Source organism: Pocillopora damicornis, chromosome 10, assembly GCF_964200805.1.
Source record: "Pocillopora damicornis chromosome 10, jaPocDami1.2, whole genome shotgun sequence".
Classification (NCBI taxonomy): domain Eukaryota; kingdom Metazoa; phylum Cnidaria; class Anthozoa; order Scleractinia; family Pocilloporidae; genus Pocillopora; species Pocillopora damicornis.
Genome location: NC_142679.1, coordinates 1,175,519 through 1,190,146, shown reverse-complemented (window position 1 = coordinate 1,190,146; position 14,628 = coordinate 1,175,519). Strand labels below are relative to the sequence as shown.

At 39.0% G+C, this 14,628-nt stretch overlaps 2 protein-coding genes and 1 long non-coding RNA gene across 3 annotated transcripts; 2 read left to right on the top strand and 1 right to left on the bottom strand.

Moving 5' to 3' along the window:
* Nucleotides 1-672: 672 nt before the first annotated feature.
* On the bottom strand, nucleotides 673-4,743 carry LOC149038380 (uridylate-specific endoribonuclease A-like). Its single transcript, XM_089185004.1, has 6 exons — nucleotides 4,584-4,743; nucleotides 4,255-4,430; nucleotides 3,496-3,644; nucleotides 2,736-2,814; nucleotides 1,654-1,799; nucleotides 673-1,050 (listed from the first exon to the last, which is right to left on the bottom strand). The coding sequence occupies exons 1-6, from the start codon at nucleotides 4,640-4,642 to the stop codon at nucleotides 745-747; spliced, it is 915 nt and encodes a 304-aa protein (XP_089041130.1). The 5' UTR covers nucleotides 4,643-4,743; the 3' UTR covers nucleotides 673-744.
* A 2,462-nt stretch (nucleotides 4,744-7,205) lies between these two features.
* LOC149038379 (uncharacterized) lies at nucleotides 7,206-8,068 on the top strand. Its single transcript, XR_016180468.1, has 2 exons — nucleotides 7,206-7,374; nucleotides 7,738-8,068. It is a non-coding gene; the product is annotated as an uncharacterized LOC149038379 (long non-coding RNA).
* A 974-nt stretch (nucleotides 8,069-9,042) lies between these two features.
* On the top strand, nucleotides 9,043-12,630 carry LOC113667679 (uridylate-specific endoribonuclease B-like). The gene is made up of 6 exons (XM_027183539.2): nucleotides 9,043-9,192; nucleotides 9,337-9,512; nucleotides 10,497-10,645; nucleotides 11,238-11,316; nucleotides 11,510-11,655; nucleotides 12,264-12,630. The coding sequence occupies exons 1-6, from the start codon at nucleotides 9,134-9,136 to the stop codon at nucleotides 12,567-12,569; spliced, it is 915 nt and encodes a 304-aa protein (XP_027039340.2). The 5' UTR covers nucleotides 9,043-9,133; the 3' UTR covers nucleotides 12,570-12,630.
* Nucleotides 12,631-14,628: the final 1,998 nt, after the last annotated feature.

Genomic DNA, 14,628 nt, shown 5'->3' with positions numbered 1-14,628 from the left:
TGGACAAAAAAAGTTCAATAACTGCCGTTTTCTCTAAATGGGGCTTCAAATCCCTTGTAACGAAAGATACAAACTTATGCATGTTTACTCTCTCAGTAGATTTCGGTAGCCTTTAGACAGCCAAAGTAAAAGTTCAAGATTATTTTTGGAGGATCGGTTTTTTTCACAGAAATTACCTGTGATGAAAGATTTGATGTAAAAGTGGCTCTTAAGGTTAAAAGAGAACAGTTTATAAGGACAAGGGGTTTGAGGAAGGTTTCTTCCAGTTGCAAGTTTGCCCTCAACTTATTTTGCAGGTTTGTAATCGATCTGTTTTGACATTTATTATCATAAACCATAATCTATCAACGACATGGAAAATCATGCCTCGTGTTGCGGCGTTAGATTCAGATTTGCGCCTTGAAATTAAGAAAACGAGTAGGAAGATTTGGGTACGAACTGGTAAAGGTTTGGGGGAAAGACTTGGTTTACTTCAAGGGGTGAACTTGCAAAGAAGGCTGGGGTGAACTTGCGATGGGGCGACACCTTCAGATACCGGCCATTAGATGACCAAAACACAATATGTTTCTGTCGCTGTTTATGGCTTCAGATATCGACCGATGTATACCAATGATGAGAATCATTTCGTGCTGATTTGTGTACCGTTTGTTCGTAAGAAATCTCTTTCACACATTTATCGTCTGAATTAAAGTTTTAATGTTCCAGATAAATCCTGTGCTGTAATACAAGACGGTAACCTTTCATCTATTGAACATTTTTTGGAAAGGCTGTGACAACCCTTGCATTATGTGGGTTCTCGACGGTCTTAAATCGTACCAGGCTCTGCGGTAACCCTGCGGCCGGTACGTGGATGTTGCATTCACATTGTGTTTCTCTATTGCCGTTTCCTCCTATTACTCCTCCTCCGGGTGCACGTCCCCTCAATACACAAGCGGTAAACATGGCCAAATCAAATGCTGGGCTGGTTCCAACGAACATGCAGCTGCTGGTGCCTAGTGGTGTTTTGTTCGCCCCTCTCCATGTGAATGTTAGTCCTCGCAGAAAAAATGGCTGTAAATAAGATTCTAAATGAGAAACTAGGTGTTCACCTCTTTATATTTAAAATTCCGCAATCGGCTGTCAAGGGCACAAAAATGTTCATGGTTTCAATTAGAATAACAACAGTGCAAACCGAACGGAGGTTTGCAGCCCAACGCCAGTTCTATAAATAATATGGAATAACAGACTTTCAATTGCATAACACGTACGATATCACGTGCTTTTGGCTAAGATTACATTGCGGCATCTTGTTTAGCCAGCGCTGAGCTTAGGATTTATAACCGGGCTTAGCTGAAAGCCTGCTCGGCCCGGATTATTTCGAAGCACTTTTCTCTTAATGCCTTTTTCTTGTCGTTTAGCACGCACACTTGTAAAAACATCTCTTTCATCGAGAAGGATTAGAGTAACATGACACGAACATTCAAGCAGAATAGTGTGATTGACAATTTTACCCTGTACGCTTGTATCCACACCGCCTTCCTTTAACGCTGATGTGAATGAAGGAATGAATGAACACAGATAGATTACGAATCGAAATTAAATTTAAGGTTTGATGGAGGTTATGGCTTCACAGCTTTTTCAGTAGATATTTCCACTCTGAATGAAATAACTAACCAGTCTATTCCCCACGAAGGGCGGCAGATGTGCGGGTTGCGGGTTGAAAGCGATATTTGTTGTCTGAGTTGGGTTTCTCCGTTGTTCAAGATAGAACTGGTACCAATTGTGAAATCCATTGAAATCGTTGGCGTTTCTGTGATTGCCTGTTAAACAGAAACGTGAACACAGAATTTGGTGGTGATGACTGCAGGAATATTTTTTTGCATTCACCTACTGAAGAATGCACTAGCATGCCGGGTAACTCAGTTCGATCAGGGACTGTTTGAAAAGACCCTATTACCAAGGTATTTCATGGCGGAGAATCTGTACATGAATGAATGAATGAATAGATAACTTTATTTAAAGAGGAAGACGCTATAACCTCCTACAGTTTTCTAACTTACGGCCCTCAAAAATAAATTTTAATACATATATACAAGAGAAACGATGTTTAAATAAGAATAAACTATGAACACGTAATAAAATTGTAATAAACGAATGTGAATATATGAAAGTCATAAATTTGAACTGCAGATAAAGACATGAATATGAAAGCGATCTTCGCAGTAATGAACACTGCTTGAGCAGTAGTGAAAATAAGGCCTGAAAAAAATTCAGGCCTGTACGGGATTCGAACCCATGACCTTTGCGATACCGGTGCAGTGCTCTACCAACTGAGCTAACAAGCCAACGTGGAGCTGATTTGTTAGCTCAGTTGGTAGAGTACTGCACCGGTATTGCAAAGGTCATGGGTTCAAATCCTGTTCAGGCCTGATTTTTTTTCAGGCCTTATTTTCACTACCACTCGAGTAGTGTTCATTACTGCGAAGATCTCTTTCATATTCACGTAAAATTGTAATATCTAAAGTGACGAAAGAGAGTGAAATCTGCACAAAATACTCGATAGGCGTTGTGGTTGATATTATGAAGAACATTTACAATAAGTAGAATAGCGGCAAGTCGCGCACAGTCGATCCTCCAAGTGCTCGGCAGAGGATGGGCTTGAGAGAACTAGATTTCGTAATTCAGATTTAGACAAAGTACATAAACCGTGAGAGACTTTCTTTTAAATTATTAATTTTTTTATTTTCCGTACTTACCAACAAAAACATGTTTAAATCCATTGCTGTTTTGGAACCATAATGCCTCCAAAACAGGTCTAAACTGTTGTAAGTTTGCCTAAAAGTGAAGTTCATAACGATAAAGGGGGTCAACGAACAGCAATTGAACAGGGGACATGTTAAGCGAATATGGATGTAATGTAATCTATGAAGTTAGAGGAGCGAACAGAGGACTAACCCTCAACAAAAAAGTTGATTTGATCAATTGCTCCTAACACTTTTGAATGCAAGTGACGGTGACCCTGCAAAATGATGTCAAGTCATCGTCACCAACTTCTCATGAGCCCTCACGTTTAGTTACCTTATTTAGGAAACGGTCATTATTTAGCCCCCGGGTGGGGGTGGGGTGGGGGAATTTGGTTGTTTCATGATAACACTTACCCTTTCTCCCCCCCCCCCCCCACCCTACCCCAAGGCTCTCTATTATTCTTATGATTCCCCCCCCTTCCCCTTGGCGGTTAATTGGCGATTAATTTTCTGACGTCCCTCTTTTATACTCTGTTGGCGAAAACTGATATCCCGTCCGTTCCCTGAATACCATGTGATCTCCACCTTAATGTCTCCACACACCCCACCCCTCTTGGTCCCCTACCCCATTGGTTCATAAACGAATTCTCTGTTGGAAGGGCGTCCTACGGTAAGATCAGATATTCTAAAGTTCGACTCTTCTTGAAGGACTAACATTTTCAGGACAAATAAATAACATATTTCTTCATTACAAGAACTGGTCTACACATACCACGCCTGCAGGCAATGATCCCGGCTGAGTTAATAAATAATTGAGTGCCGCCTGCATAGGTCCACCTGGTTGGGTTACTGCAGTTAAGAAGTCATTTATATGTTGCTGAGTGGGAGCAGGCTGTGCAGCTTGGTAATCAACCATCAAGTCTGTTTGGAATTATAGAAAACATTTACAATTTATCAACTGATCCAACGGCGTTTTTTAAAAACATCAAAATGTAGTGAAGTGATTTTTTTAGATTGAGACTACTTTTTCTCTGAAAGCGACGTGATCTCGATTTTAAGCTGAAAAGCAGGAAACAAATTGATTACTGTAAGTCTTGGTTATAACACTAAACAAAATCTGAGTTACCTTTTTACAACCCCGACCCAACTTTGCGCTGCCAATTAACTTCCCGGTTATTTTAGCCTATAGATCAGATTTGTCTGCAAACTGTTTTTTTTCTAAGTCGTAATTTTATTAAAAGGGAAAAACGTTTACAATTGATGCATTTTTGGCCCACATAGTCCAATCTTGAATTTCATTTCCTCTGTAGAAATATATTACATACAACAGGTTGGTTATTGAGCAGAGCGGTATTGTAGATCAACTACGTCTTCAGTGGTGCATAGATGTTCGCCGTGATTATTCTTTCACTTCCGCGCAGGAAGCCATTACCTCGACTGATTAAGGCCGTGATGTGTACTGTGTCGTAGATTTTAACCTGTCAATGGCAAGTGGCTTTGAAAAAAAAGATACCAAAGACACCTTAACTACCTCGAAATCGCTGAAATACAGGAGAAGCGATTTTTCCAACTCCTCCTGCTCCTGGAACAACCGTAAACAACGGGTTTGCGTTGGCCACCGGATTAACAGTTAATTCTCCAGGAAAGATCAAGTTATTTCCAGCGTTATTCCACATATTTTGGCAAGCGGCCCCAAGATTTACTGATCTGAAGTATAAAAGACAAACTCTTTGGCTGAAGTGCCGAAAAGAATATTTTTCACCAACTTTTTAGAAATTTTTTCTATCAGTTATATTGAATATTGAACGCTTAGGCAACACATTTGATGAGTTCTTCTAAAAAGATGGTAGACTAAGTTACCTCGCAAAAAACGGGAAGGTGAGTAAGATACAGATGAAGACTTCGATGTTGGCCCTCATTTCCTTGGCACTCCAGATATACGCGAGTGAGAACTGTCCTTGCTTTCACCGACTTTTCTGAAAATGAAATTCCTACTCTGCTGTTTGCAATGTTAGTCTCGTCATTTGATTAATATTTAAATGATTTGGTGCGATGTAAAATGGAAAGTCATTGAGAAATGACAGAAAATAATTAGCCTTTGATAAGTTACCCTACAATTCAAATACAACTAGCTTTCACATCTCTTGTAAAATAACCAACCATAGATACGATTGACTATAGACATAGGACCTTTCATTAACTATGCATTTCTCCCACAGACCATAATGACCCCTTTGTTCGTTCGTTTGTCTTGAAGTAACTACCAAAGCAGCTATGATATCGAGAGGGAATACGTAGTCTTTTGTTAACCATGAACTAAAACGAGCGCTACTACATATTGATTAACTGAAAGGATATGACAACTTCGATGTATTCAAAGTTACATTTGCCCCATACAGACACGTTTTCAACGGAAAGCAAGTACGGATAATACGATCTACTTACCATCTAGGGATTTTAGTTTCACTCTTTAGCTTGTGCAGGTATTTCATATTTTTTTTAACAGTGTTACCGGGTGGTTTAAGAAGTTACTCATTGACTGAGATCGAAAAGTGAAGTTTCGATCTTAAGAAAATTTCACATTGCTATGTTGCTGACGAAACCACTTACAAGGCTATGAACGAGTGTCGCGAAGAGGTGTAAACCACGGCCATATCTTTAAAATTTTATATCGCAAGTGTTTTACAGTCAATTAAGGTTAATCAACATGTCAGAGAGTATTCTGTTCCTAAAAGGTGCGACGGGTTCCTGACAAAAACCGATCCGTCTGCACTGCTTTGTAATTAGTCTAATTAAGTTAATGCAACTGATTTTCTCGTTATTTTCATCGCATCAGCTTAGATAGTCGACATTTGGTTTTTGAAGCTGAAAATCTTACTTTAATTGGCACGAGGTGATTAGATGAAGGCCCAAAGTCGTCAGTACTACTTTAGAGCCACCATTATTTTTTTTTTTTATGAGTGGTTCCTTTTGAATTAAAATTTAAAAGACTGATTCACCATGTACTTACTTTTCATATGGAGAAAATTGGAAATCGAGGTTTTTTTTCGTATCCAGGTCATTGAATAGACACAAAAAAAGATCTCTTAACTGGTTAGGAGCCAAATATTTATTTATTTTATCTCTGGTTTCATGTTATAAATCATTATTTTAACAGTTTTGTCAGCAGCCATATGTGATGGGTTCTTGGTTTTGTGGAGCCTGTGCCGGCTCACGGTCAGCAGCAGCAAGAGAAAAAGAAGGCAAATAAGAAATGGCGGTATGCAACCACTAAGGAACATTTGCCTACTTTTGTCGGCTGAACGAGATCCCGGAACTGGTTACTTTTTTTTGTGATATTCAGTGTTTATAATAATTCGGAAATCTTTGGCAATGGTCTCGGCTGTCACCTTTCAGTGCCGTTTATCTGAAAAATAAAAAGAAGTCATAAGTTATTTTAACCAAAATACACGAAATGACAAGTTGTTGCTGGTATTTGTTTCTGAGAATTACTATGTGCTCCGTTTGCACTTATCCAGCTTGATACAGCTGGAGGGCTTGTGTGGAACAAAATGCAAGAACACAACTTCCGACTCGCTCATACGCAGACTTCCGCGGTTCATTTCACAGCACATCTCCATCGTCGGACACTATGTGCTTTGTAATATTACATTGCGTGATAAGAGTGGCGATGCAATTAGGAACCAGTCTCAGTTTGTGCACCGTAATCGATTGACAATAAGGACGATATCCTTCATCTCGAAGGATGCTGCAAGGGGAAACTTCAACCCTCACAAATTGCTATAAAATTTTATATTTCAAAGAGCTGCTACAGTATTTTCGCATCGTAAGATGCAGTATTGTAATCTTAGCCTACAGCTTGTGATATCGTACGTGTTCTGCAAATGAAAGTCTGTTATTTATTATCATTTCACCGAGGAATGGCGTTCGGCTGCAAATCTCTGTTGGGTGTGCACTGTTGTAATCCTAGTTGACAACGTGAAAATTTGTGTACCCTTGACAGCCCATTGCTGAATTTCAAATACAAAGAGGTAATACTAAGTTTCTCTCTGACATTCTTATTTACAACTATATTTTCTGCGTGGACTAACATTCACATGGAGAGGGGCGACCAGAGTACCACAGGGCAGCAGCAGCAGCATGTTCGTCGAAACCAGCCCAGCATTTGATTTGGCCATGTTTACTGCTTGTGTATTGAGTGGACGTGCGGCAGGAGGGGGAACAATAGACTGTGTGTGCAAAGTTAAAGGCCTAGGGCTAGGGGAGAGCACTGTAGAATTTACGACCGTCGAGGAACCACTGAATAAAAAGGTCGTCACAGCCCATCCAAGAAATGTTAAATAGATGAAAGGTTGCCGTCTTGTATTACTGCAGGGGATTTATCTGGAGCAATAAAATTTAAATTTAGACGATAAATGTGCACCTTATTATTTAATTACCTTGGAATCGGGTAAACACAGGAGAAGCGATTTTTTTCTCCTTATACACAGGGAACAACGGGTCTCCATTGGCGACCAGGTTAACAGTTACTTCTGCAGGAACAATCAAGTTATTATGTGCCCGGGGTTGGGGGCAGCACAGTAGAAGTTAAGACCGTCGAGAACCAGAATGGCAAGGCCGTTACAGCTTTCCTTACAAATGTCCATTAGAAGTAAGATTATCTTTCAGTGCTATAACTCGAGGTTTATTAAGAACTTTTCATATTTTAATATAATTGAAACAATTTGTGAGGGTTGAAGTTACCCCTTGCAGTATCCCTTGAGATGAAGGATATCGTTCTTGTTGTCTATCGATTAAAGTGTACGAACAGAGACTGGTTCCTAATTACATCACCTGTCTTATCCCGCAATGTAATATTCCAAAGCGCACGGTGTCCGATGATGTAGACGTGCTGTGAAATGAATAGCGGAGGTCTGCGTAGGAGCGGGTCAGAAATTCTCGGAAACAAATGCTAGCAACAACTTGTCATTTCGTGCATTTTGGTTAAAATAACTTATGACTTCTTATTTTTCAGATAAACTGCACACAAAAATGACAGCCGAGACCGTTGCCAAAGATTTCCGAATTATTATAAACACTAAATATCACAAAATAAGTAACCAGTTCCGGGATCTCGTTCAGCAGATAAAGGAAGGCAAATATTTCTGCTGGTTGCTCAACACCATGAGACCGGCACAGGCTGTACAAAACCAAGAACCCATCACATATGGGCTTCTGACAAAACTGTTAAAATAATGATTTATAACATTAAACTAGTGATAAACTGATAAATAAATATTTGGCTCCTAACCAGCTAAGAAGTCTTTTTGTCTGTCAATCAGTAATGACCTGAATACGAAAAAAAACTCCGATTTCCATTTTTCTCCATATAAAAAGTGAGTACATGGTGAATCAGTCTTTAAAATTTTAATTTAAAAGTAACCATTGATAAAAAAAAAAAAAAAAAAAAAATACTGGTGGCTCTGACGGCTTTGGGTCTTCATCTAATCACCTGGTGCCAAAGAAAGATTTTCAGTTCATTTTCTAAAACCGCTCGTGAACTATCCAAACTGATGCGATTAAAACAACGAGAAAATCAGTTGCATCAACTTAATTACAAAGCAGTGCGCACGGATCGGTTTTTTATAGGAACCCGTCGCACCTTTTAGGAACAGAATACTCTCTGACATGTTGATTAACCTTGATTAACTGTAAAACACTTGCGATATAAAATTGTAAAGAGATGACCGTGGTTTACACCCCTTCGCGACACTCGTTCATTGCCTTGTAAGTGGTTTCGTCTGCAACATAGCAATGTGACATTTCCTTAAGATCGAAACTTCACTTTTCGATCGCAGTCAATGGGTGACTTCTTAAACCACCCTGTGACACTGTTAAAAATGTATGGAACACCTGAACAAGCTTAAGAGTGAAACTAAAACAAAATTCCCAGTAAGCAAGTAGAAAACGTGTCTGTATAGGAAAAATGTAAATGTTGTCATATCCGTCCAGTTAATCAATATGTAATAGCGCTCGTTTTAGTTCATGTTTAACGAGAGGTTGCGTATTCCCTCTCGATATCATAGCTGCTTCGGTGGTTACTTCAAGACAAACGAACGAACAAAGGGGTCATTACGGTCTGTGGGAGAAATGCATAGTTGATGAGAGGTCCTATGTTTAGAGCCAATCGATATCTATGGTTGGTTATTTTACAAGAGATGCGAAAGCTAGTTGTATTTGAATTGTAGGGTAACTTATCAAAGGCTAATTATTTTCTCAATGACTTCCCATTTTACATCGCACCAAATCATTTAAACATTAATAAAACGAGGAGACTAACATTGCAAACAACAGAGTATGAATATCATTTTCATAAGAGTCAGTGAAGGCAAGGACAGTTCTTACTCGCGTGTATCTGGAGTGCCAAGGAAATGAGAGCTGACATCGAAGTCTTCGTCTGTATCTTATTAACCTTCCCATTTTTCGCGAGGTAACTTAGTCTACCGTCGTTTTAGAAGAATCCATCGAATGCGTTGCCAATATACAATATAACTGATAGAAAAAATTTCTAGAAAGTTGGTGAAAAATATTCTTTTCGGCACTTCAGCCAAAGAGTTTGTCTTTTATACTTCAGATCAGTAAATCTTGGGGCCGCTTGCCAAAATATGTGGAATAACGCTGGAAATAACTTGATCGTTCCTGGAGAATTAACTGTTAATCCGGTGGCCAACGCAAACCCGTTGTTTACGGTTGTTCCAGGAGCAGGAGGAGTTGGAAAGATCGCTTCTCCTGTATTTCAGCGATTCCGAGGTAGTTAAGGTGTCTTTGGTATTTTTTGTTTTAGAGCCAATTGCAATTGACAGGTGAAAATCTACGATACAGTGCACATCACGGCCCCAATCAGTCGTGGTAATCTACTAAAAAAATAATTGCGCTGCTCAATAACAAACCTGTTGTAAGTAATCTATTTCTACAGAGGAAATAAAATTCAAGGATAGATTGTTTGGGCCAAAATGCATCAATTGTAAACGTTTTCCCTTTTACGACTAAAAAAAAAAAAAAAGAAAAAAATAGTTTGCCGAGAAACCTGACCTATAGGCTAAAATAACCGAGAAATTAATTGGCAGTCCAAAGTTGCGCCGGGGTTGTTACAATTCATCAAGGCTATAGCCGCAAACGCTAATCACACGTATTTCAAACTTTACTAGAACAAACTTGACACATTGTTGAATACGGTAACTGAAAATGACAAAATTACAAACACGCGAATGAGCATAAAATAACTTACATCGTATGAGTGAAAGTACTGGAAAACGACAAAGCGAGATAAACAAGGATACTTACAAGACGAATGTGACCAACCCAAAGACGAAAACATGAAACCCAGAGCTAGATATGTAACGGTAATTTTCACAAACTAGACAACTAACCAAATAAATTACGCGCAACCAATATATATACGATATGCAAATAAATATAACAAGTACAAAACTGGTAACTGACAAAGGACACTAATGGAAGACGAGAAAATAAACACCTAACACGAAACTATGAAACACCAACACTAACAAAAAATGATAGTACAAATTCTTGCGCCTACAAGGCAACTCAGATTTTTGTGGTATTATGACAAAGATTTACGGCAATTATTTTGTTTCCTGGTTCTTAGCTTAAAATCGAGATCACGTACGCTTCCAGAGGAAAAAAAAAAGAGTTTCACTAGATCTTGATGTTTCGAAAAAACGCCGTTGGGTCAGGTGGTAAAATGTAAATGTTTTCTATAATTTCAAACAGACATATTGGTTGATTACCAAGCTGTGCCATTTGTTCTCAATCAGCAACATATAAATGACTTCATAACTGCGGTAACCCAACCAAACGGACCTATGGAGGCTGCATTCAATTATCTATTAACTCAACAGGGATCATTGCCTGCAGGCGTGGTATGTGTAGACCAGTTCTTGCAGCGAAGAAATATATGTTATCCATGTGTCCTGAACATGTAAAACCTTCAAGAAGAGTCGAACTTTAGAACATCTGATCTTACCGTATGACGGCCTTATAATGAACAACAGAGAATTCATTTATGAACCAGGGGAACGGAGGGGAGATCAGTCGTTGCCAACAGAGTATAAAAAGGGACTTTAGAAAATTGATTGTTAATTAGCCGCCAAGGGGGAGAATCGTAAGAATAATAGAGAGCCCTGGAAGGAAAATCGGGTAAATTTAATCGTAAAAGAACCAAACTCCCTCCTTTCCCCCACCCGGGGCTAAATAATGACCATTCCCTATTTAAGATAACTAAACGTGAGGGCTCATGAGAAGCTGATGACGATGACTTGACATCATTTTGCGAGGTCACCGTCCCTTGCATTCAAAAGCGTTAGGAGCAATTGATCAAATCAACTTTTTTGTAGGGGGCTAGTCCTATGTTCGCTCCTCTAACTTCATAGATCACATCTTTTTTCGTATCACATATTCCCTGTTCAACTGCTGTTCGTTGACCTCCTCTATCGTTATAAACTTCACTTTTAGACAACCCTAGAACAGTTTAGATGTGTTTTGGAAGAATTATGGTTTCGAAATAGCAATGGATTTAAACATGTGTTTGTTGGTAAGTACGGAAAATAAAATAAATAAATATGTGCAGATTATCCGCCATGAAAGGTCTTGGTAGTTGGGTCTTTTCAAACAGTTCCTGGGAGAACTAAGCTACCCGGCGTGCTATGACATTCTTCGATGAATGCAAAAAAAATATTCCTGCAGTCATCCCCATCAAATTCTGTGTTCACGTTTCTGTTCAACAGGCGATAAACTATTAAACGTAAACAATTTCAAGGGATTTCACAACTGGTACCAGTTCTTGCTTGAGCAACGGAGAAACCCAACTCAGACGACGAATATCGCTTTCAACACACGCGGAAATCAGCCGGCTTTCGTGGGGAATAGACTGGTTAGTTATTATTTCATTCAGAGCGGAAATATCTACCGAAAAAGCTGTGAAACCATACCTTCCTGCAAACCTTAAATTTAATTTCAATTGGTACTCTCTTTGTGTTCGTAAATTCAATATTGATTGATTGACTGATTGGTTGATTGATTTATTCATTCATACCGGCGTTAAAGGAAGGTGGTGTGGGATACAAGCGTACAGTGTCAATCTCTCTATTCTGCTTGAATGTTCATGCCATGTTATTCTGATACTTCTCGATAAAAGAGATGTTTTTACAAGCGTGCATGTTAAACGACAAGAAAAAGGCACTAAGAGAAAAGTGCTTCGAAATAATCCTAACTAAGCAGGCTTTCAGCGCTGGCTAAACAAGATGCCGTAACGTAATCTTAGCCTACTGCTCGTGATGTCGATAGGTGTTATGCAATTAATAGTCCGTTACTCCAGTTTTCTTCACTGAGGAATGGTGTTAGGCTGCATACCTCCGTTGGGTTTGTACCGTTGTGATCCTAATTGACACCATAAACATTTTTGTGCCCTTGACAGCCGACTGCTGAATTTTAAAAACAAAGAGGTAAATACTTAGTTTCCACTTACATTCTTATTTACAGCCATATTTTATGCGTGGACTAACATTCAGATGGAGAGGGGTGAACAAAGCACCACAGGGCAGCACCAGCTGCATGTTCGTTGGAACCAGCCCAGCATTTGATTTGGCCATGTTTACTGCTTGTGTATTGATAGGACGTGCGCCAGGAGTAGGAGTAATAGGAGGAAACGGCTATAGAGTAACAGACTGTGAATGCAACATCCATGTACCAGCCCGAAGGTTACCGCAGAGCCTGGTACAATTTAAGACCATCGAGAACCCACAGAATGAAAAGGTCGTTACAGCCTATCCAACCAATGTTCGATAAATGAAAGATTACCATCTTGTATTACCGCACGGGATTTATCTGGGGCATTAAAATTTTAATTTAGACGATAATGTGTGAGACAGATGTCTTGCGAACAAACGGTACACAAATCTGCATGAAATGACCCTCAACATTGCTATAGAGTAGTCGAGATCTGAAGCCATAGACAGCGACTCAACCATAATGCAACCAATTTAGGGGAAAAAAAGTTTTTCCTTTTCAGTCGAAATCAAAACGCAAATCTGAATCTAACGCCGCACCGCGAGGCATAATTTTCCATGCCGTTACTAGATAAGGATTTTATGATAATAAATGTCAAAAAAGATCGATTACGAACCTGACAACTGAAGATATTGAGGTCAAACTTGCAACTGGGAAAAGCCTCCCTCAAACCCCATGTCCTTATAAACTGTTCTCTTTTAATCTTAAGAGCCGCTTTTTCATTAAATCTTAACAATTTGCCAAAGGCAGGTAAATTTACAATAGGACAAGGTTGTCCCAGGAACCCATTGTCCGGAGCTTCCATCTTTCATACTTACCCTCTGAGTCAACCCTGTCCCGTATCTTTTTATTTTGAAAAGCACCTCCCACGGGGCTTTTCGCGGCTGTTTATATAATAGCCAATCATAAGAGAGCTGTGGTTCTCTATTATTCACGTTACGTGCAGGCCACACGAAAGTATTTCAATAATGACAAAAGCGCAGAAAGTTTATTATTTTTTTTTAGGGTGTCATGCGAACGTCAGCATGTTTTCGCGGGAAATTAAAGAGCCCCCCACATATCTCAGTTCTAAGGGCTCCTGGTTGTCCCCTACTAAGTAAATTATAAGTTTGTATCTTTCCTTATGAGGGATGTGAACCACATTTGCGGAGAACGGCAACAATTTAACTTTTTCTGTCCACTCTTTTGATCAGTTTGAGTGTAATTCATATTCTGCAGCGGAGAAGATATCCTCTCACTTACTATCCAGTTTGCCGACCAGTCAGAATTCGTGAATCAACGAGATCGCTGCGTACCTACACACGAGAGCGTGATACGTTTACTCATTAGTGTTCTATCTGCATTTTATGCCATGCATTACTTAAGTGAAAATAACTTACTGCGTACCTACTGCTCTTACCTCGCTAAGGACTGGAACAGAAAGAGAGCGCTGACTCTCTCCAAAAGAGGTCTAAGATAGCCATTAAGGAAACATTTCCTCAAGTAATAGAGCTGAAAACTTCAAGCAAAATTTTGATGTTCAGCTCATTTGATTTAGGAGCGACTCCCTTATGTTGAAAAACCTGATAAATGTTTTTGAATTACGAATAGGCCGGGAGGTGACTCCCAATGTTCCTCGAGTCACAGGGTGCAAGTCGTTGCGACGTGCTTGTGAAAAGTTATTACCCGGAAACAGGGTTTGGTTCTCGACACAAATCGTAAGTAATTAAGTAAGTAAAGACTTTATTTCATTAGGGTTGGCATGAAATAGCCGGAGCTAATAAACTTGTGGCCCTCTCAATAATAAATAAATAAATAAATAATAAATAAATAATAGAATATTAGATGAGTATACTAAGCTATAAAAAATACAAGGTGAAAAAACCAAAGAATACAGATACTATAGAATCTACTAAACTATTTAAAAGATAAAATATAACATCATAATCATGTCACAATTCATCAAGTAACTTAAATAGAAAAATGATCAAGATTCTGTTGTTGTTTAAAAAATTCATTCCACAATGCTTTTTTTAAAGAGTCCACTGAATCCCTTTGCCTTACAGGCAAAGATCAAATGTTCCATGCTTTGCAAGTTGTGACTGTAAAAGTTCTGCCTCTTTCTGTTTCGTGATTATACCTCGGAGAGGTTACGTTAAAATTACAGTATCTGGTTTGTCTACTGTGAATGTTACTGTTTAATTTCAGTAGATTTTTAAAATAAACAGGGACGTCACCTTGTAATCGCTTGTAAGCAATAGTACATTTCAGCCGATTAGACAAGGTTAGTCAAATTGATGCAAATACAACAGCGAATTTTTTTCTGTGAAGCAACACACCAAACGGTTTTTTTGCTAAG